Here is a 19,919-nt window from a genome sequence, read left to right as displayed (position 1 = left end):
CTAAATTAAACTGTGGCTTGATCTTAAATGTTTGTTTTTGTATGTAGAATAAAAACACTCAGTGAGCAGGCGACACAAATCAATGAGACATTAAAGTCCTCCATCTACACCCAGTTCATTAAGCCATTCTTGTCTAGAAAATTTCCAGGTGCGTTTTTATTTATTTTATTGATGCATTAAAAAGTACTTACAATTATGCCTGTGATTAAATTAATGAAAGCTTGATCATAATAAAGCAAAAATAAGCTATTATGCTCATTGTATCCCTGTTTAAGACAATATTCTTCACATTTCCTCAATATTCTATGTTAAATCCAGATGCTGCCTGTAATTCTAACAATATGAGCAGCGCAGACTGGCTCAATAGGAATTTTGCTGAGTTCTTCAAGTATGCTACCTTGAAGGACCTTCAAACTCTAAACAGAGACTTTTACAATGTAAGTAGACATTCATACTTTCCATTCACAGCATTTATTTCTTTAATGTCAGAATTGTTGATAAAACTGCTGTTTATAATATGATTCAGTTTTTTTCATCATTACGACTGCTGAGCCCTACCCAAGTAGCTGAACTCACCCTGAGCTCTGGAGCGCTCAACAACACGGACCAGATCGGTGCTGTGTTCATCCGACTAGAGGAAGGCAACGCTTTTGTGAACGTGGAGGAGTTTCTGACAAAACTCAGTGCAGCTCCAGAGGCAAGTCGATCCATTGAAGTGCATGGCCGAGGCCACGTGGAAGCCCCGGAGAAAAGCCAACAGCATGAAGCTTTCTCACAGGGCCGTTCACACTCCTGTTGTTGTGTCCCCGTAGGTTCCGGACATCAGCCCTGCTGTGAGCGACGTGATGATGAACCGCACCTTCACAATCATTGGAACCAAATTCCACAAGTTTGAGACTCGGGATTGGCTGGTGTGGTTCACCGTGAATCTCATTCCTATCCTTCCCAGTTTCACCTCAGAGATGCTGGTTAAGGTCACAGTTACAGTCAACTGCACCAACTACCGCGTGATGTGAGTTTCTGAAAACAGAGAATGTTTGTCTGCCAGCACCGGCGCATCCACCTTGTCACACTTATTTGTCTTTCTGTTGCAGCGTTGAGGGACTTGGAATGGTTTTCCAGAAAATGACATTGAGCAGGAGCCATGAGATAACCAGCATTCTGGTGGAGCACCTGAAGGCTGCTTCTTCCCAATTCAGTATGCCAGGTAGGCCTTCCTGTATGTCCTGTTCCGGCATCTCCCTGTTGCCGGGACGGCGTGCGTTGCGAGTTTAGTTTCATTTGACGGGCCAGGATTGTTGTATGTCAGATGCATAGCAGTGCATGAAGCAGGCTGACCTTCCTCCATCCTCGTCTTTAAAAATCAGGTTGCAGACAGAAAACTGAAAGCGTTACCCAATGGCTCGACAGCAACTTGGGCCCATTCTCCTCATTGGCCAGTTACTCGGACCTCAAGGCCCTGAACATCAGTGTGGTAAATTACCTTCTTTTTGTTCTTCTTGTGTTTGCAGGCAGTTTCTCTCTCTCTCTCTCTCTCTCTCTCTCTCTCTCTCTCTCTCTCTCTCTTTCTCTCTCTCTCTCTCTCTCTCTCTCTCTCCTCTCTTTGTGGATGTTGCTTTGTGTTGGGCAGACAGCAAAGCACAGGCGGTCATGTGTAATGTCCATCGACGTTGTGGTTTCTCTTTGTCCTTCTTAGTTGGCAGCTCTGGGATCCCTGTCACCTGATCAGAAAGCAGAGCTGCTGTTGGATCGGACCACCGGTGCTCTAGAAAACGTGACCGTGGTACAGGAGGTGATGATCAGCATCCTGAACTCTTCAGATGGGAATCAGCTTGAGATGTTCTTTGAAAAATTTGTTGTAGTCTGCCACGAGGTTAGTAGTGTTTGTTTCTTGCTTGGTTGCTTTGTTTTTAAAACGATCATCTTGCATGGGTTGGACCTGAATTAAGAGGCTTTTAAACAAGCCAGCCAAGTTTGGATTTTCTTTGAAAGTTTTGACCGTGGAGGTAACAGTTCTTGTCCTCTGCCCACACCCACGCAGGAAAATATTACCTTCATTGCAAACGTGGCTGTACGAGACACAATGCTGAATCTGACCATGACTGCCCTGGCTCCCAAACTTCCCCTATTTGAAACAAGCGACTATGAGCTGTGGTTCCAAACCAATCTGGTGGTCCTGCTGGCCAGCTTCAGTCCTTCAGTGCTGGAGGTCATCCCTGCCAACATCACATGCGAATCTTACCAAGCAATGTGAGCAAACCAGCCCCCTTGGCTTTAATTTCTCAATCGTTCTGTAGAAATAAAAGTGGAGATTGAGCAATGTTGTTTGTTTTGACAGACGGGAAGGCATGAAGATAGCTTTGGCAGATCTTCCCTCAGGAGTTGGAGTAGAGCTAAATTCAAGTGTAGACACACTTCAACATTCACCACCAAAAGGTATGGCATCAGTAAAGCTGCTGGAATGCTTAGGCAGTGCCTGGGCGGTGAGAAAAGCCAACAAATTGTGACCACATGTATTTGAATATGTCAGCGTCATGAGAGTTGCCTCCCATCGACCAATATCTCTTGTCTTGGCTTCTCTCTTTAGCCTGCACGACTCCACCACCCACCACACCCCCCACAGTGCCCCCCACCATGCCATCCACCACACCGTCCCCAGTACCACCCACTGCACCACCGACCGTGTCCCCCACCGCTGTTGTAAGTACTTCATCTGGTGGCATTATGCCCAAGATAAGCTCTTCCTAATTCTTTTCTCTAATTTTTGCTTTGTCTCACCTCTCACCAGTGCGAGGAAACATTGATCGATGGTGAGTCGGAACAAAGATTGCTAAATGTTTTCAGTTTTAATAATATTGTGAGATGGCTATAAAGATCTGCCACTGATAACTTTTCTGGCCTTTTTTGCAGAGGAAAGGCTTTGTGCAGGTGTAGACAGGTGAGTTTCATTGTGGTGTCTACTGAGAAATGAGGTAAGATTTAAAACAGAGGTGTAAATGGACAACATGCTTTTGTGCCTTGCAGTGAACAACTTCAGACATCAGGCAGCGTCGCGGCTCAACTCTGCAACTTCAGCATTCCTGAATATGCCTGCTCTTCAGTAAGCCTTTCCTGAAGCGTGCAGCAGTATGACTGTTAATTGTAAAGAGACCTTTTTCTCTAACAGCACAAATCTGTCCGCTTCCCCCCCCCCCCAAGGTTGCGTCCTCTCTGTCCTCTGATGACCTCGTCACGCTGCTGACCTGCAAGGCATCAACGGTCATGAGCAACAGCACAGAGATGTGGAAGCTTTTCTTCCAGAAAGTCACTGGGGTTCTGGAGAATGCGCTGTCCGTGTACTCCAGTCAGGTCAGTAGCAACCCTGCATTTTCCAGTACACAAGTGAAACACTGCCACAGGGCTCTGTTTTGACACGTGTGTGACATATGTGCCCTTTGCTTTCCCAGAACCTAAGCAACGGTCATGCTGTATCCAACATTCTGGATGCCATTGGACAGCTGACAATCAGCAACTTTAGCGCTTCACAGCTGACAAATGCCAGCTTCATTACAGCCTGGTTCCAGGAGCGTCTGAGACCGTTTTTGCCATCTGTCTCTGTGGAGTTTCTATCCTGCTTGAGTACCAAGAACTTCAGCTGTGACTCCTACCAAGCAGCGTAAGTAACCTCAATGCTGTGGAAGTGCTGAAGTGGTGCTTAGGAGAGAGAAGTCTGGCAATCCATAATGGCCACCATTCTTTGCCTATTTAGGGTGCTGGGTCTCAGCCGTCAATCATCGCTCATGGCAATGGAGACAAAACAGGACGTCTTCAATGCTTTCATCAAACCCTTCCTCTCAAGAGCTGACCGAACAGGTAAGCCCTGTCACTGTCAAGCTTCATCACCCATCTTGTTGTAGTTGCCAGGGTATCTTTTAACGTCTGAGGTTGTGGCAAATTTTGCAGCTTGCTTACAATTGCACTGTTTCTGTTGAATTTTCCAATGCTCTTGGTTCACTGCAGATGCTGCCTGTCTTTCCAAAATGACGAGCAGCGCTGAATGGCTTGAGAAGAACTTTGGCCTGTTCTCTGGCTATGCTACTGTGGAGTTTTTAGAAGCCCTGAATGTCAATTTCTCCAGTGTGCGTACCTGATGCCTTTCTCCAGTTGTCCATGTGATCTGTCATGATGAATCTTCTGTCTTTTTCAAGTGAAGGGCTTCACCTGCGCTAACTTCTGCTCTCTATCTTGTCCTTCAGTTGGGATCGCTGTCACTGCTGAACCCTACTCAAGTAGCTGAAATCACCCTGAGCTCTGGAGCGCTAAACAACACTGATCAGATCGTGGTTGTGTTTGACCGGCTGGAGAAAGGCGACGCTTTCCTGAACATGAAGGAATTTCTGACAGAACTAAATGCAGCTCCAGAGGCAAGTCAATCTGCTGAAATGTGTGGCATAGACCGTGTGGATGCCCCAGAGAAAGGTGTAGAATAGGAGGCTTTCTTGCGGTGCCACTCACACTCCTGTTGTTGTGTCTCTACAGATTCCTGTCATCAGCCCTGCTGTGAGTGACGTGATGATGAACCGCACCTTCGCAATCATTGAAGGCTATTTCCGGAAATTTGAGACTCACGATTGGGTGGTGTGGTTCACCGTGAATCTCGTTCCCATCCTCCCCAGTTTCACCACAGAAATGCTGGTTAAGGTCACAGCTTCAGTCAACTGCACCGACTACCGTGTGATGTGAGTTTCTAACTTCAGAGTGAGAATGTTTTTCAGCCTGCACCAGGATCTCCACCTCATGACCCCTCTTTGGCTTTGTGTTGCAGAGTTAAGGGATTGGGAATCAATTTCCAGAGAATGACATTTACCAGGAGGCAGGAGACAACCAATGTTCTGGTCGAGCACCTAAAGACAACTGCTGCCAAATTCAGCATGCCAGGTAAACCTTCCAGAACACCTTTTTCCAGCATCTCCTTGTTGCTGGAAGGGAATGGGTTGCAATATAAATATTTTTTCTTAGACAACAGGCCAGGGTGTGTGTTGTGTCCCCTGTTGTGTGCATGATGCAGGCTGACCTTCCTCCATCCTTGTCTTTAAAAAATCAGGTTGCAGACAGAAAACTGAAAGCGCTGCTGAATGGCTCGACACCAACTTGGGTCGATTCTCCTCTTCAGCCAGTTACTCAGACCTCAAGTCCCTGAACATTAGCATGGTAACGTACCATCTTTTTCTTATCTTTCCTTTCTACAGTTTTGTTGTTGTTGTTTGTTTGCTTGGTTTAGGTCAGGCACCAAAGCACTGGCGGTCTTGCATAATGTCCTCTGGTGTTGTGTTTTTGCTTTGTTCATCTTAGTTGGCAGCTCTGGGATCCCTAGCACCCGATCAGAAAGCAGAGCTACTGTTGGATCCATCCACCGATGCTCTAGACAATGTCACCGTGGTACAGGAGGTGTTGACCAGCATACTGACGTCTCCAGATGAGAAACAACTTGAGATGTTTTTTGAAACATTTGTGAAAGTCAGCAAAGTGGTGAGTAATGTTTGTGGGTAGGTCTTCAGAATGACTAACCTTTATGAGCTGAACCGGATTTTAGATATTTAAACAAGCCAACAGCAACCCCTCCTTCCTCCACCCCTTCAGGAAAGTATAACCTACATCGAAAATGTGGCTGTCCGAGACACAATGCTGAATCTGACCATGACTGCCCTGGCTCCCAAACTTCCCCTATTTGAAACAAGCGACTATGAGCTGTGGTTCCAAACCAATCTGGTGGTCCTGCTGGCCAGCTTCAGTCCTACAGTGCTGGAAGTCATCCCTGCCAACATCACATGCGAATCTTACCAAGCAATGTGAGCAAACCAGCCCCCTTGGCTTTAATTTCTCAATCGTTCTGTAGAAATAAAAGTGGAGATTGAGCAATGTTGTTTGTTTTGACAGACTGGAAGGCATGAAGATAGCTTTGGCAGATCTTCCGTCAGGAGTTGGAGTAGAGCTAAATTCAAGTGTAGACACACTTCAACATTCACCACCAAAAGGTATGGCATCAGTAAAGCTGCTGGAATGCTTAGGCAGTGCCTGGGCGGTGAGAAAAGCCAACAAATTGTGACCACATGTATTTGAATATGTCAGCGTCATGAGAGTTGCCTCCCATCGACCAATATCTCTTGTCTTGGCTTCTCTCTTTAGCCTGCACGACTCCACCACCCACCACACCCCCCACAGTGCCCCCCACCATGCCCCCCACCATGCCATCCACCACACCGTCCCCAGTACCACCCACTGCACCACCGACCGTGTCCCCCACCGCTGTTGTAAGTACTTCATCTGGTGGCATTATGCCCAAGATAAGCTCTTCCTAATTCTTTTCTCTAATTTTTGCTTTGTCTCACCTCTCACCAGTGCGAGGAAACATTGATCGATGGTGAGTCGGAACAAAGATTGCTAAATGTTTTCAGTTTTAATAATATTGTGAGATGGCTATAAAGATCTGCCACTGATAACTTTTCTGGCCTTTTTTGCAGAGGAAAGGCTTTGTGCAGGTGTAGACAGGTGAGTTTCATTGTGGTGTCTACTGAGAAATGAGGTAAGATTTAAAACAGAGGTGTAAATGGACAACATGCTTTTGTGCCTTGCAGTGAACAACTTCAGACATCAGGCAGCGTCGCGGCTCAACTCTGCAACTTCAGCATTCCTGAATATGCCTGCTCTTCAGTAAGCCTTTCCTGAAGCGTGCAGCAGTATGACTGTTAATTGTAAAGAGACCTTTTTCTCTAACAGCACAAATCTGTCCGCTTCCCCCCCCCCCCAAGGTTGCGTCCTCTCTGTCCTCTGATGACCTCGTCACGCTGCTGACCTGCAAGGCATCAACGGTCATGAGCAACAGCACAGAGATGTGGAAGCTTTTCTTCCAGAAAGTCACTGGGGTTCTGGAGAATGCGCTGTCCGTGTACTCCAGTCAGGTCAGTAGCAACCCTGCATTTTCCAGTACACAAGTGAAACACTGCCACAGGGCTCTGTTTTGACACGTGTGTGACATATGTGCCCTTTGCTTTCCCAGAACCTAAGCAACGGTCATGCTGTATCCAACATTCTGGATGCCATTGGACAGCTGACAATCAGCAACTTTAGCGCTTCACAGCTGACAAATGCCAGCTTCATTACAGCCTGGTTCCAGGAGCGTCTGAGACCGTTTTTGCCATCTGTCTCTGTGGAGTTTCTATCCTGCTTGAGTACCAAGAACTTCAGCTGTGACTCCTACCAAGCAGCGTAAGTAACCTCAATGCTGTGGAAGTGCTGAAGTGGTGCTTAGGAGAGAGAAGTCTGGCAATCCATAATGGCCACCATTCTTTGCCTATTTAGGGTGCTGGGTCTCAGCCGTCAATCATCGCTCATGGCAATGGAGACAAAACAGGACGTCTTCAATGCTTTCATCAAACCCTTCCTCTCAAGAGCTGACCGAACAGGTAAGCCCTGTCACTGTCAAGCTTCATCACCCATCTTGTTGTAGTTGCCAGGGTATCTTTTAACGTCTGAGGTTGTGGCAAATTTTGCAGCTTGCTTACAATTGCACTGTTTCTGTTGAATTTTCCAATGCTCTTGGTTCACTGCAGATGCTGCCTGTCTTTCCAAAATGACGAGCAGCGCTGAATGGCTTGAGAAGAACTTTGGCCTGTTCTCTGGCTATGCTACTGTGGAGTTTTTAGAAGCCCTGAATGTCAATTTCTCCAGTGTGCGTACCTGATGCCTTTCTCCAGTTGTCCATGTGATCTGTCATGATGAATCTTCTGTCTTTTTCAAGTGAAGGGCTTCACCTGCGCTAACTTCTGCTCTCTATCTTGTCCTTCAGTTGGGATCGCTGTCACTGCTGAACCCTACTCAAGTAGCTGAAATCACCCTGAGCTCTGGAGCGCTAAACAACACTGATCAGATCGTGGTTGTGTTTGACCGGCTGGAGAAAGGCGACGCTTTCCTGAACATGAAGGAATTTCTGACAGAACTAAATGCAGCTCCAGAGGCAAGTCAATCTGCTGAAATGTGTGGCATAGACCGTGTGGATGCCCCAGAGAAAGGTGTAGAATAGGAGGCTTTCTTGCGGTGCCACTCACACTCCTGTTGTTGTGTCTCTACAGATTCCTGTCATCAGCCCTGCTGTGAGTGACGTGATGATGAACCGCACCTTCGCAATCATTGAAGGCTATTTCCGGAAATTTGAGACTCACGATTGGGTGGTGTGGTTCACCGTGAATCTCGTTCCCATCCTCCCCAGTTTCACCACAGAAATGCTGGTTAAGGTCACAGCTTCAGTCAACTGCACCGACTACCGTGTGATGTGAGTTTCTAACTTCAGAGTGAGAATGTTTTTCAGCCTGCACCAGGATCTCCACCTCATGACCCCTCTTTGGCTTTGTGTTGCAGAGTTAAGGGATTGGGAATCAATTTCCAGAGAATGACATTTACCAGGAGGCAGGAGATAACCAATGTTCTGGTCGAGCACCTAAAGACAACTGCTGCCAAATTCAGCATGCCAGGTAAACCTTCCAGAACACCTTTTTCCAGCATCTCCTTGTTGCTGGAAGGGAATGGGTTGCAATATAAATATTTTTTCTTAGACAACAGGCCAGGGTGTGTGTTGTGTCCCCTGTTGTGTGCATGATGCAGGCTGACCTTCCTCCATCCTTGTCTTTAAAAAATCAGGTTGCAGACAGAAAACTGAAAGCGCTGCTGAATGGCTCGACACCAACTTGGGTCGATTCTCCTCTTTAGCCAGTTACTCAGACCTCAAGTCCCTGAACATTAGCATGGTAACGTACCATCTTTTTCTTATCTTTCCTTTCTACAGTTTTGTTGTTGTTGTTTGTTTGCTTGGTTTAGGTCAGGCACCAAAGCACTGGCGGTCTTGCATAATGTCCTCTGGTGTTGTGTTTTTGCTTTGTTCATCTTAGTTGGCAGCTCTGGGATCCCTAGCACCCGATCAGAAAGCAGAGCTACTGTTGGATCCATCCACCGATGCTCTAGACAATGTCACCGTGGTACAGGAGGTGTTGACCAGCATACTGACGTCTCCAGATGAGAAACAACTTGAGATGTTTTTTGAAACATTTGTGAAAGTCAGCAAAGTGGTGAGTAATGTTTGTAGGTAGGTCTTCAGAGTGACTAACCTTTATGAGCTGAACCGGATTTTAGATATTTAAACAAGCCAACAGCAACCCCTCCTTCCTCCACCCCTTCAGGAAAGTATAACCTACATCGAAAACGTGGCTGTCCGAGACACAATGCTGAATCTGACCATGACTGCCCTGGCTCCCAAACTTCCCCTATTTGAAACAAGCGACTATGAGCTGTGGTTCCAAACCAATCTGGTGGTCCTGCTGGCCAGCTTCAGTCCTACAGTGCTGGAAGTCATCCCTGCCAACATCACATGCGAATCTTACCAAGCAATGTGAGCAAACCAGCCCCCTTGGCTTTAATTTCTCAATCGTTCTGTAGAAATAAAAGTGGAGATTGAGCAATGTTGTTTGTTTTGACAGACTGGAAGGCATGAAGATAGCTTTGGCAGATCTTCCGTCAGGAGTTGGAGTAGAGCTAAATTCAAGTGTAGACACACTTCAACATTCACCACCAAAAGGTATGGCATCAGTAAAGCTGCTGGAATGCTTAGGCAGTGCCTGGGCGGTGAGAAAAGCCAACAAATTGTGACCACATGTATTTGAATATGTCAGCGTCATGAGAGTTGCCTCCCATCGACCAATATCTCTTGTCTTGGCTTCTCTCTTTAGCCTGCACGACTCCACCACCCACCACACCCCCCACAGTGCCCCCCACCATGCCATCCACCACACCGTCCCCAGTACCACCCACTGCACCACCGACCGTGTCCCCCACCGCTGTTGTAAGTACTTCATCTGGTGGCATTATGCCCAAGATAAGCTCTTCCTAATTCTTTTCTCTAATTTTTGCTTTGTCTCACCTCTCACCAGTGCGAGGAAACATTGATCGATGGTGAGTCGGAACAAAGATTGCTAAATGTTTTCAGTTTTAATAATATTGTGAGATGGCTATAAAGATCTGCCACTGATAACTTTTCTGGCCTTTTTTGCAGAGGAAAGGCTTTGTGCAGGTGTAGACAGGTGAGTTTCACTGTGGTGTCTACTGAGAAATGAGGTAAGATTTAAAACAGAGGTGTAAATGGACAACATGCTTTTGTGCCTTGCAGTGAACAACTTCAGACATCAGGCAGCGTCGCGGCTCAACTCTGCAACTTCAGCATTCCTGAATATGCCTGCTCTTCAGTAAGCCTTTCCTGAAGCGTGCAGCAGTATGACTGTTAATTGTAAAGAGACCTTTTTCTCTAACAGCACAAATCTGTCCGCTTCCCCCCCCAAGGTTGCGTCCTCTCTGTCCTCTGATGACCTCGTCACGCTGCTGACCTGCAAGGCATCAACGGTCATGAGCAACAGCACAGAGATGTGGAAGCTTTTCTTCCAGAAAGTCACTGGGGTTCTGGAGAATGCGCTGTCCGTGTACTCCAGTCAGGTCAGTAGCAGCCCTGCATTTTCCAGTACACAAGTGAAACACTGCCACAGGGCTCTGTTTTGACACGTGTGTGACATATGTGCCCTTTGCTTTCCCAGAACCTAAGCAACGGTCATGCTGCATCCAACATTCTGGATGCCATTGGACAGCTGACAATCAGCAACTTTAGCGCTTCACAGCTGACAAATGCCAGCTTCATTACAGCCTGGTTCCAGGAGCGTCTGAGACCGTTTTTGCCATCTGTCTCTGTGGAGTTTCTATCCTGCTTGAGTACCAAGAACTTCAGCTGTGACTCCTACCAAGCAGCGTAAGTAACCTCAATGCTGTGGAAGTGCTGAAGTGGTGCTTAGGAGAGAGAAGTCTGGCAATCCATAATGGCCACCATTCTTTGCCTATTTAGGGTGCTGGGTCTCAGCCGTCAATCATCGCTCATGGCAATGGAGACAAAACAGGACGTCTTCAATGCTTTCATCAAACCCTTCCTCTCAAGAGCTGACCGAACAGGTAAGCCCTGTCACTGTCAAGCTTCATCACCCATCTTGTTGTAGTTGCCAGGGTATCTTTTAACGTCTGAGGTTGTGGCAAATTTTGCAGCTTGCTTACAATTGCACTGTTTCTGTTGAATTTTCCAATGCTCTTGGTTCACTGCAGATGCTGCCTGTCTTTCCAAAATGACGAGCAGCGCTGAATGGCTTGAGAAGAACTTTGGCCTGTTCTCTGGCTATGCTACTGTGGAGTTTTTAGAAGCCCTGAATGTCAATTTCTCCAGTGTGCGTACCTGATGCCTTTCTCCAGTTGTCCATGTGATCTGTCATGATGAATCTTCTGTCTTTTTCAAGTGAAGGGCTTCACCTGCGCTAACTTCTGCTCTCTATCTTGTCCTTCAGTTGGGATCGCTGTCACTGCTGAACCCTACTCAAGTAGCTGAAATCACCCTGAGCTCTGGAGCGCTAAACAACACTGATCAGATCGTGGTTGTGTTTGACCGGCTGGAGAAAGGCGACGCTTTCCTGAACATGAAGGAATTTCTGACAGAACTAAATGCAGCTCCAGAGGCAAGTCAATCTGCTGAAATGTGTGGCATAGACCGTGTGGATGCCCCAGAGAAAGGTGTAGAATAGGAGGCTTTCTTGCGGTGCCACTCACACTCCTGTTGTTGTGTCTCTACAGATTCCTGTCATCAGCCCTGCTGTGAGTGACGTGATGATGAACCGCACCTTCGCAATCATTGAAGGCTATTTCCGGAAATTTGAGACTCACGATTGGGTGGTGTGGTTCACCGTGAATCTCGTTCCCATCCTCCCCAGTTTCACCACAGAAATGCTGGTTAAGGTCACAGCTTCAGTCAACTGCACCGACTACCGTGTGATGTGAGTTTCTAACTTCAGAGTGAGAATGTTTTTCAGCCTGCACCAGGATCTCCACCTCATGACCCCTCTTTGGCTTTGTGTTGCAGAGTTAAGGGATTGGGAATCAATTTCCAGAGAATGACATTTACCAGGAGGCAGGAGATAACCAATGTTCTGGTCGAGCACCTAAAGACAACTGCTGCCAAATTCAGCATGCCAGGTAAACCTTCCAGAACACCTTTTTCCAGCATCTCCTTGTTGCTGGAAGGGAATGGGTTGCAATATAAATATTTTTTCTTAGACAACAGGCCAGGGTGTGTGTTGTGTCCCCTGTTGTGTGCATGATGCAGGCTGACCTTCCTCCATCCTTGTCTTTAAAAAATCAGGTTGCAGACAGAAAACTGAAAGCGCTGCTGAATGGCTCGACACCAACTTGGGTCGATTCTCCTCTTTAGCCAGTTACTCAGACCTCAAGTCCCTGAACATTAGCATGGTAACGTACCATCTTTTTCTTATCTTTCCTTTCTACAGTTTTGTTGTTGTTGTTTGTTTGCTTGGTTTAGGTCAGGCACCAAAGCACTGGCGGTCTTGCATAATGTCCTCTGGTGTTGTGTTTTTGCTTTGTTCATCTTAGTTGGCAGCTCTGGGATCCCTAGCACCCGATCAGAAAGCAGAGCTACTGTTGGATCCATCCACCGATGCTCTAGACAATGTCACCGTGGTACAGGAGGTGTTGACCAGCATACTGACGTCTCCAGATGAGAAACAACTTGAGATGTTTTTTGAAACATTTGTGAAAGTCAGCAAAGTGGTGAGTAATGTTTGTAGGTAGGTCTTCAGAGTGACTAACCTTTATGAGCTGAACCGGATTTTAGATATTTAAACAAGCCAACAGCAACCCCTCCTTCCTCCACCCCTTCAGGAAAGTATAACCTACATCGAAAACGTGGCTGTCCGAGACACAATGCTGAATCTGACCATGACTGCCCTGGCTCCCAAACTTCCCCTATTTACAACAAGCGACTATGAGCTGTGGTTCCAAACCAATCTGGTGGTCCTGCTGGCCAGCTTCAGTCCTACAGTGCTGGAAGTCATCCCTGCCAACATCACATGCGAATCTTACCAAGCAATGTGAGCAAACCAGCCCCCTTGGCTTTAATTTCTCAATCGTTCTGTAGAAATAAAAGTGGAGATTGAGCAATGTTGTTTGTTTTGACAGACTGGAAGGCATGAAGATAGCTTTGGCAGATCTTCCGTCAGGAGTTGGAGTAGAGCTAAATTCAAGTGTAGACACACTTCAACATTCACCACCAAAAGGTATGGCATCAGTAAAGCTGCTGGAATGCTTAGGCAGTGCCTGGGCGGTGAGAAAAGCCAACAAATTGTGACCACATGTATTTGAATATGTCAGCGTCATGAGAGTTGCCTCCCATCGACCAATATCTCTTGTCTTGGCTTCTCTCTTTAGCCTGCACGACTCCACCACCCACCACACCCCCCACAGTGCCCCCCACCATGCCATCCACCACACCGTCCCCAGTACCACCCACTGCACCACCGACCGTGTCCCCCACCGCTGTTGTAAGTACTTCATCTGGTGGCATTATGCCCAAGATAAGCTCTTCCTAATTCTTTTCTCTAATTTTTGCTTTGTCTCACCTCTCACCAGTGCGAGGAAACATTGATCGATGGTGAGTCGGAACAAAGATTGCTAAATGTTTTCAGTTTTAATAATATTGTGAGATGGCTATAAAGATCTGCCACTGATAACTTTTCTGGCCTTTTTTGCAGAGGAAAGGCTTTGTGCAGGTGTAGACAGGTGAGTTTCACTGTGGTGTCTACTGAGAAATGAGGTAAGATTTAAAACAGAGGTGTAAATGGACAACATGCTTTTGTGCCTTGCAGTGAACAACTTCAGACATCAGGCAGCGTCGCGGCTCAACTCTGCAACTTCAGCATTCCTGAATATGCCTGCTCTTCAGTAAGCCTTTCCTGAAGCGTGCAGCAGTATGACTGTTAATTGTAAAGAGACCTTTTTCTCTAACAGCACAAATCTGTCCGCTTCCCCCCCCAAGGTTGCGTCCTCTCTGTCCTCTGATGACCTCGTCACGCTGCTGACCTGCAAGGCATCAACGGTCATGAGCAACAGCACAGAGATGTGGAAGCTTTTCTTCCAGAAAGTCACTGGGGTTCTGGAGAATGCGCTGTCCGTGTACTCCAGTCAGGTCAGTAGCAGCCCTGCATTTTCCAGTACACAAGTGAAACACTGCCACAGGGCTCTGTTTTGACACGTGTGTGACATATGTGCCCTTTGCTTTCCCAGAACCTAAGCAACGGTCATGCTGCATCCAACATTCTGGATGCCATTGGACAGCTGACAATCAGCAACTTTAGCGCTTCACAGCTGACAAATGCCAGCTTCATTACAGCCTGGTTCCAGGAGCGTCTGAGACCGTTTTTGCCATCTGTCTCTGTGGAGTTTCTATCCTGCTTGAGTACCAAGAACTTCAGCTGTGACTCCTACCAAGCAGCGTAAGTAACCTCAATGCTGTGGAAGTGCTGAAGTGGTGCTTAGGAGAGAGAAGTCTGGCAATCCATAATGGCCACCATTCTTTGCCTATTTAGGGTGCTGGGTCTCAGCCGTCAATCATCGCTCATGGCAATGGAGACAAAACAGGACGTCTTCAATGCTTTCATCAAACCCTTCCTCTCAAGAGCTGACCGAACAGGTAAGCCCTGTCACTGTCAAGCTTCATCACCCATCTTGTTGTAGTTGCCAGGGTATCTTTTAACGTCTGAGGTTGTGGCAAATTTTGCAGCTTGCTTACAATTGCACTGTTTCTGTTGAATTTTCCAATGCTCTTGGTTCACTGCAGATGCTGCCTGTCTTTCCAAAATGACGAGCAGCGCTGAATGGCTTGAGAAGAACTTTGGCCTGTTCTCTGGCTATGCTACTGTGGAGTTTTTAGAAGCCCTGAATGTCAATTTCTCCAGTGTGCGTACCTGATGCCTTTCTCCAGTTGTCCATGTGATCTGTCATGATGAATCTTCTGTCTTTTTCAAGTGAAGGGCTTCACCTGCGCTAACTTCTGCTCTCTATCTTGTCCTTCAGTTGGGATCGCTGTCACTGCTGAACCCTACTCAAGTAGCTGAAATCACCCTGAGCTCTGGAGCGCTAAACAACACTGATCAGATCGTGGTTGTGTTTGACCGGCTGGAGAAAGGCGACGCTTTCCTGAACATGAAGGAATTTCTGACAGAACTAAATGCAGCTCCAGAGGCAAGTCAATCTGCTGAAATGTGTGGCATAGACCGTGTGGATGCCCCAGAGAAAGGTGTAGAATAGGAGGCTTTCTTGCGGTGCCACTCACACTCCTGTTGTTGTGTCTCTACAGATTCCTGTCATCAGCCCTGCTGTGAGTGACGTGATGATGAACCGCACCTTCGCAATCATTGAAGGCTATTTCCGGAAATTTGAGACTCACGATTGGGTGGTGTGGTTCACCGTGAATCTCGTTCCCATCCTCCCCAGTTTCACCACAGAAATGCTGGTTAAGGTCACAGCTTCAGTCAACTGCACCGACTACCGTGTGATGTGAGTTTCTAACTTCAGAGTGAGAATGTTTTTCAGCCTGCACCAGGATCTCCACCTCATGACCCCTCTTTGGCTTTGTGTTGCAGAGTTAAGGGATTGGGAATCAATTTCCAGAGAATGACATTTACCAGGAGGCAGGAGATAACCAATGTTCTGGTCGAGCACCTAAAGACAACTGCTGCCAAATTCAGCATGCCAGGTAAACCTTCCAGAACACCTTTTTCCAGCATCTCCTTGTTGCTGGAAGGGAATGGGTTGCAATATAAATATTTTTTCTTAGACAACAGGCCAGGGTGTGTGTTGTGTCCCCTGTTGTGTGCATGATGCAGGCTGACCTTCCTCCATCCTCGTCTTTAAAAAATCAGGTTGCAGACAGAAAACTGAAAGCGCTGCTGAATGGCTCGACACCAACTTGGGTCGATTCTCCTCTTTAGCCAGTTACTCAGACCTCAAGTCCCTGAACATTAGCATGGTAACGTACCATCTTTTTCTTATCTTTCCTTTCTACAGTTTTGTTGTTGTTGTTTGTTTGCTTGGTTTAGGTCAGGCACCAAAGCACTGGCGGTCTTGCATAATGTCCTCTGGTGTTGTGTTTTTGCTTTGTTCATCTTAGTTGGCAGCTCTGGGATCCCTAGCACCCGATCAGAAAGCAGAGCTACTGTTGGATCCATCCACCGATGCTCTAGACAATGTCACCGTGGTACAGGAGGTGTTGACCAGCATACTGACGTCTCCAGATGAGAAACAACTTGAGATGTTTTTTGAAACATTTGTGAAAGTCAGCAAAGTGGTGAGTAATGTTTGTAGGTAGGTCTTCAGAGTGACTAACCTTTATGAGCTGAACCGGATTTTAGATATTTAAACAAGCCAACAGCAACCCCTCCTTCCTCCACCCCTTCAGGAAAGTATAACCTACATCGAAAACGTGGCTGTCCGAGACACAATGCTGAATCTGACCATGACTGCCCTGGCTCCCAAACTTCCCCTATTTGAAACAAGCGACTATGAGCTGTGGTTCCAAACCAATCTGGTGGTCCTGCTGGCCAGCTTCAGTCCTACAGTGCTGGAAGTCATCCCTGCCAACATCACATGCGAATCTTACCAAGCAATGTGAGCAAACCAGCCCCCTTGGCTTTAATTTCTCAATCGTTCTGTAGAAATAAAAGTGGAGATTGAGCAATGTTGTTTGTTTTGACAGACTGGAAGGCATGAAGATAGCTTTGGCAGATCTTCCGTCAGGAGTTGGAGTAGAGCTAAATTCAAGTGTAGACACACTTCAACATTCACCACCAAAAGGTATGGCATCAGTAAAGCTGCTGGAATGCTTAGGCAGTGCCTGGGCGGTGAGAAAAGCCAACAAATTGTGACCACATGTATTTGAATATGTCAGCGTCATGAGAGTTGCCTCCCATCGACCAATATCTCTTGTCTTGGCTTCTCTCTTTAGCCTGCACGACTCCACCACCCACCACACCCCCCACAGTGCCCCCCACCATGCCATCCACCACACCGTCCCCAGTACCACCCACTGCACCACCGACCGTGTCCCCCATCGCTGTTGTAAGTACTTCATCTGGTGGCATTATGCCCAAGATAAGCTCTTCCTAATTCTTTTCTCTAATTTTTGCTTTGTCTCACCTCTCACCAGTGCGAGGAAACATTGATCGATGGTGAGTCGGAACAAAGATTGCTAAATGTTTTCAGTTTTAATAATATTGTGAGATGGCTATAAAGATCTGCCACTGATAACTTTTCTGGCCTTTTTTGCAGAGGAAAGGCTTTGTGCAGGTGTAGACAGGTGAGTTTCACTGTGGTGTCTACTGAGAAATGAGGTAAGATTTAAAACAGAGGTGTAAATGGACAACATGCTTTTGTGCCTTGCAGTGAACAACTTCAGACATCAGGCAGCGTCGCGGCTCAACTCTGCAACTTCAGCATTCCTGAATATGCCTGCTCTTCAGTAAGCCTTTCCTGAAGCGTGCAGCAGTATGACTGTTAATTGTAAAGAGACCTTTTTCTCTAACAGCACAAATCTGTCCGCTTCCCCCCCCAAGGTTGCGTCCTCTCTGTCCTCTGATGACCTCGTCACGCTGCTGACCTGCAAGGCATCAACGGTCATGAGCAACAGCACAGAGATGTGGAAGCTTTTCTTCCAGAAAGTCACTGGGGTTCTGGAGAATGCGCTGTCCGTGTACTCCAGTCAGGTCAGTAGCAGCCCTGCATTTTCCAGTACACAAGTGAAACACTGCCACAGGGCTCTGTTTTGACACGTGTGTGACATATGTGCCCTTTGCTTTCCCAGAACCTAAGCAACGGTCATGCTGCATCCAACATTCTGGATGCCATTGGACAGCTGACAATCAGCAACTTTAGCGCTTCACAGCTGACAAATGCCAGCTTCATTACAGCCTGGTTCCAGGAGCGTCTGAGACCGTTTTTGCCATCTGTCTCTGTGGAGTTTCTATCCTGCTTGAGTACCAAGAACTTCAGCTGTGACTCCTACCAAGCAGCGTAAGTAACCTCAATGCTGTGGAAGTGCTGAAGTGGTGCTTAGGAGAGAGAAGTCTGGCAATCCATAATGGCCACCATTCTTTGCCTATTTAGGGTGCTGGGTCTCAGCCGTCAATCATCGCTCATGGCAATGGAGACAAAACAGGACGTCTTCAATGCTTTCATCAAACCCTTCCTCTCAAGAGCTGACCGAACAGGTAAGCCCTGTCACTGTCAAGCTTCATCACCCATCTTGTTGTAGTTGCCAGGGTATCTTTTAACGTCTGAGGTTGTGGCAAATTTTGCAGCTTGCTTACAATTGCACTGTTTCTGTTGAATTTTCCAATGCTCTTGGTTCACTGCAGATGCTGCCTGTCTTTCCAAAATGACGAGCAGCGCTGAATGGCTTGAGAAGAACTTTGGCCTGTTCTCTGGCTATGCTACTGTGGAGTTTTTAGAAGCCCTGAATGTCAATTTCTCCAGTGTGCGTACCTGATGCCTTTCTCCAGTTGTCCATGTGATCTGTCATGATGAATCTTCTGTCTTTTTCAAGTGAAGGGCTTCACCTGCGCTAACTTCTGCTCTCTATCTTGTCCTTCAGTTGGGATCGCTGTCACTGCTGAACCCTACTCAAGTAGCTGAAATCACCCTGAGCTCTGGAGCGCTAAACAACACTGATCAGATCGTGGTTGTGTTTGACCGGCTGGAGAAAGGCGACGCTTTCCTGAACATGAAGGAATTTCTGACAGAACTAAATGCAGCTCCAGAGGCAAGTCAATCTGCTGAAATGTGTGGCATAGACCGTGTGGATGCCCCAGAGAAAGGTGTAGAATAGGAGGCTTTCTTGCGGTGCCACTCACACTCCTGTTGTTGTGTCTCTACAGATTCCTGTCATCAGCCCTGCTGTGAGTGACGTGATGATGAACCGCACCTTCGCAATCATTGAAGGCTATTTCCGGAAATTTGAGACTCACGATTGGGTGGTGTGGTTCACCGTGAATCTCGTTCCCATCCTCCCCAGTTTCACCACAGAAATGCTGGTTAAGGTCACAGCTTCAGTCAACTGCACCGACTACCGTGTGATGTGAGTTTCTAACTTCAGAGTGAGAATGTTTTTCAGCCTGCACCAGGATCTCCACCTCATGACCCCTCTTTGGCTTTGTGTTGCAGAGTTAAGGGATTGGGAATCAATTTCCAGAGAATGACATTTACCAGGAGGCAGGAGATAACCAATGTTCTGGTCGAGCACCTAAAGACAACTGCTGCCAAATTCAGCATGCCAGGTAAACCTTCCAGAACACCTTTTTCCAGCATCTCCTTGTTGCTGGAAGGGAATGGGTTGCAATATAAATATTTTTTCTTAGACAACAGGCCAGGGTGTGTGTTGTGTCCCCTGTTGTGTGCATGATGCAGGCTGACCTTCCTCCATCCTTGTCTTTAAAAAATCAGGTTGCAGACAGAAAACTGAAAGCGCTGCTGAATGGCTCGACACCAACTTGGGTCGATTCTCCTCTTCAGCCAGTTACTCAGACCTCAAGTCCCTGAACATTAGCATGGTAACGTACCATCTTTTTCTTATCTTTCCTTTCTACAGTTTTGTTGTTGTTGTTTGTTTGCTTGGTTTAGGTCAGGCACCAAAGCACTGGCGGTCTTGCATAATGTCCTCTGGTGTTGTGTTTTTGCTTTGTTCATCTTAGTTGGCAGCTCTGGGATCCCTAGCACCCGATCAGAAAGCAGAGCTACTGTTGGATCCATCCACCGATGCTCTAGACAATGTCACCGTGGTACAGGAGGTGTTGACCAGCATACTGACGTCTCCAGATGAGAAACAACTTGAGATGTTTTTTGAAACATTTGTGAAAGTCAGCAAAGTGGTGAGTAATGTTTGTAGGTAGGTCTTCAGAGTGACTAACCTTTATGAGCTGAACCGGATTTTAGATATTTAAACAAGCCAACAGCAACCCCTCCTTCCT

General features: G+C 47.0%; 1 protein-coding gene across 1 annotated transcript in view; it reads left to right on the top strand.

The window, feature by feature from the left end:
* The window catches only part of LOC100330916 (uncharacterized), a 109,972-nt gene that overhangs the window by 18,217 nt on the left and 71,836 nt on the right, over positions 1–19,919 (top strand). Inside the window, 78 exon segments of the mRNA NM_001442874.1 lie at positions 48–148; positions 319–437; positions 527–697; positions 813–1,012; positions 1,095–1,207; positions 1,368–1,474; positions 1,697–1,873; positions 2,042–2,250; positions 2,339–2,436; positions 2,588–2,700; positions 2,789–2,810; positions 2,911–2,938; positions 3,025–3,100; positions 3,199–3,348; positions 3,447–3,655; positions 3,749–3,852; positions 4,000–4,118; positions 4,236–4,403; positions 4,519–4,718; positions 4,805–4,917; positions 5,084–5,190; positions 5,332–5,508; positions 5,620–5,828; positions 5,917–6,014; positions 6,166–6,290; positions 6,379–6,400; positions 6,501–6,528; positions 6,615–6,690; positions 6,789–6,938; positions 7,037–7,245; positions 7,339–7,442; positions 7,590–7,708; positions 7,826–7,993; positions 8,109–8,308; positions 8,395–8,507; positions 8,674–8,780; positions 8,922–9,098; positions 9,210–9,418; positions 9,507–9,604; positions 9,756–9,884; positions 10,079–10,106; positions 10,193–10,268; positions 10,363–10,512; positions 10,611–10,819; positions 10,913–11,016; positions 11,164–11,282; positions 11,400–11,567; positions 11,683–11,882; positions 11,969–12,081; positions 12,248–12,354; positions 12,496–12,672; positions 12,784–12,992; positions 13,081–13,178; positions 13,330–13,442; positions 13,531–13,552; positions 13,653–13,680; positions 13,767–13,842; positions 13,937–14,086; positions 14,185–14,393; positions 14,487–14,590; positions 14,738–14,856; positions 14,974–15,141; positions 15,257–15,456; positions 15,543–15,655; positions 15,822–15,928; positions 16,070–16,246; positions 16,358–16,566; positions 16,655–16,788; positions 17,307–17,416; positions 17,511–17,660; positions 17,759–17,967; positions 18,061–18,164; positions 18,312–18,430; positions 18,548–18,715; positions 18,831–19,030; positions 19,117–19,229; positions 19,396–19,502; positions 19,644–19,820. Coding sequence (NP_001429803.1) covers positions 48–148; positions 319–437; positions 527–697; positions 813–1,012; positions 1,095–1,207; positions 1,368–1,474; positions 1,697–1,873; positions 2,042–2,250; positions 2,339–2,436; positions 2,588–2,700; positions 2,789–2,810; positions 2,911–2,938; positions 3,025–3,100; positions 3,199–3,348; positions 3,447–3,655; positions 3,749–3,852; positions 4,000–4,118; positions 4,236–4,403; positions 4,519–4,718; positions 4,805–4,917; positions 5,084–5,190; positions 5,332–5,508; positions 5,620–5,828; positions 5,917–6,014; positions 6,166–6,290; positions 6,379–6,400; positions 6,501–6,528; positions 6,615–6,690; positions 6,789–6,938; positions 7,037–7,245; positions 7,339–7,442; positions 7,590–7,708; positions 7,826–7,993; positions 8,109–8,308; positions 8,395–8,507; positions 8,674–8,780; positions 8,922–9,098; positions 9,210–9,418; positions 9,507–9,604; positions 9,756–9,884; positions 10,079–10,106; positions 10,193–10,268; positions 10,363–10,512; positions 10,611–10,819; positions 10,913–11,016; positions 11,164–11,282; positions 11,400–11,567; positions 11,683–11,882; positions 11,969–12,081; positions 12,248–12,354; positions 12,496–12,672; positions 12,784–12,992; positions 13,081–13,178; positions 13,330–13,442; positions 13,531–13,552; positions 13,653–13,680; positions 13,767–13,842; positions 13,937–14,086; positions 14,185–14,393; positions 14,487–14,590; positions 14,738–14,856; positions 14,974–15,141; positions 15,257–15,456; positions 15,543–15,655; positions 15,822–15,928; positions 16,070–16,246; positions 16,358–16,566; positions 16,655–16,788; positions 17,307–17,416; positions 17,511–17,660; positions 17,759–17,967; positions 18,061–18,164; positions 18,312–18,430; positions 18,548–18,715; positions 18,831–19,030; positions 19,117–19,229; positions 19,396–19,502; positions 19,644–19,820 — 10,366 coding nt within the window.

Source organism: Danio rerio, chromosome 1 (genome assembly GCF_052040795.2).
Source record: "Danio rerio strain M-AB ecotype USA chromosome 1, GRCz13ab, whole genome shotgun sequence".
NCBI classification, from domain to species: domain Eukaryota; kingdom Metazoa; phylum Chordata; class Actinopteri; order Cypriniformes; family Danionidae; genus Danio; species Danio rerio.
This window is presented reverse-complemented; position numbering and strand designations above follow the sequence as displayed.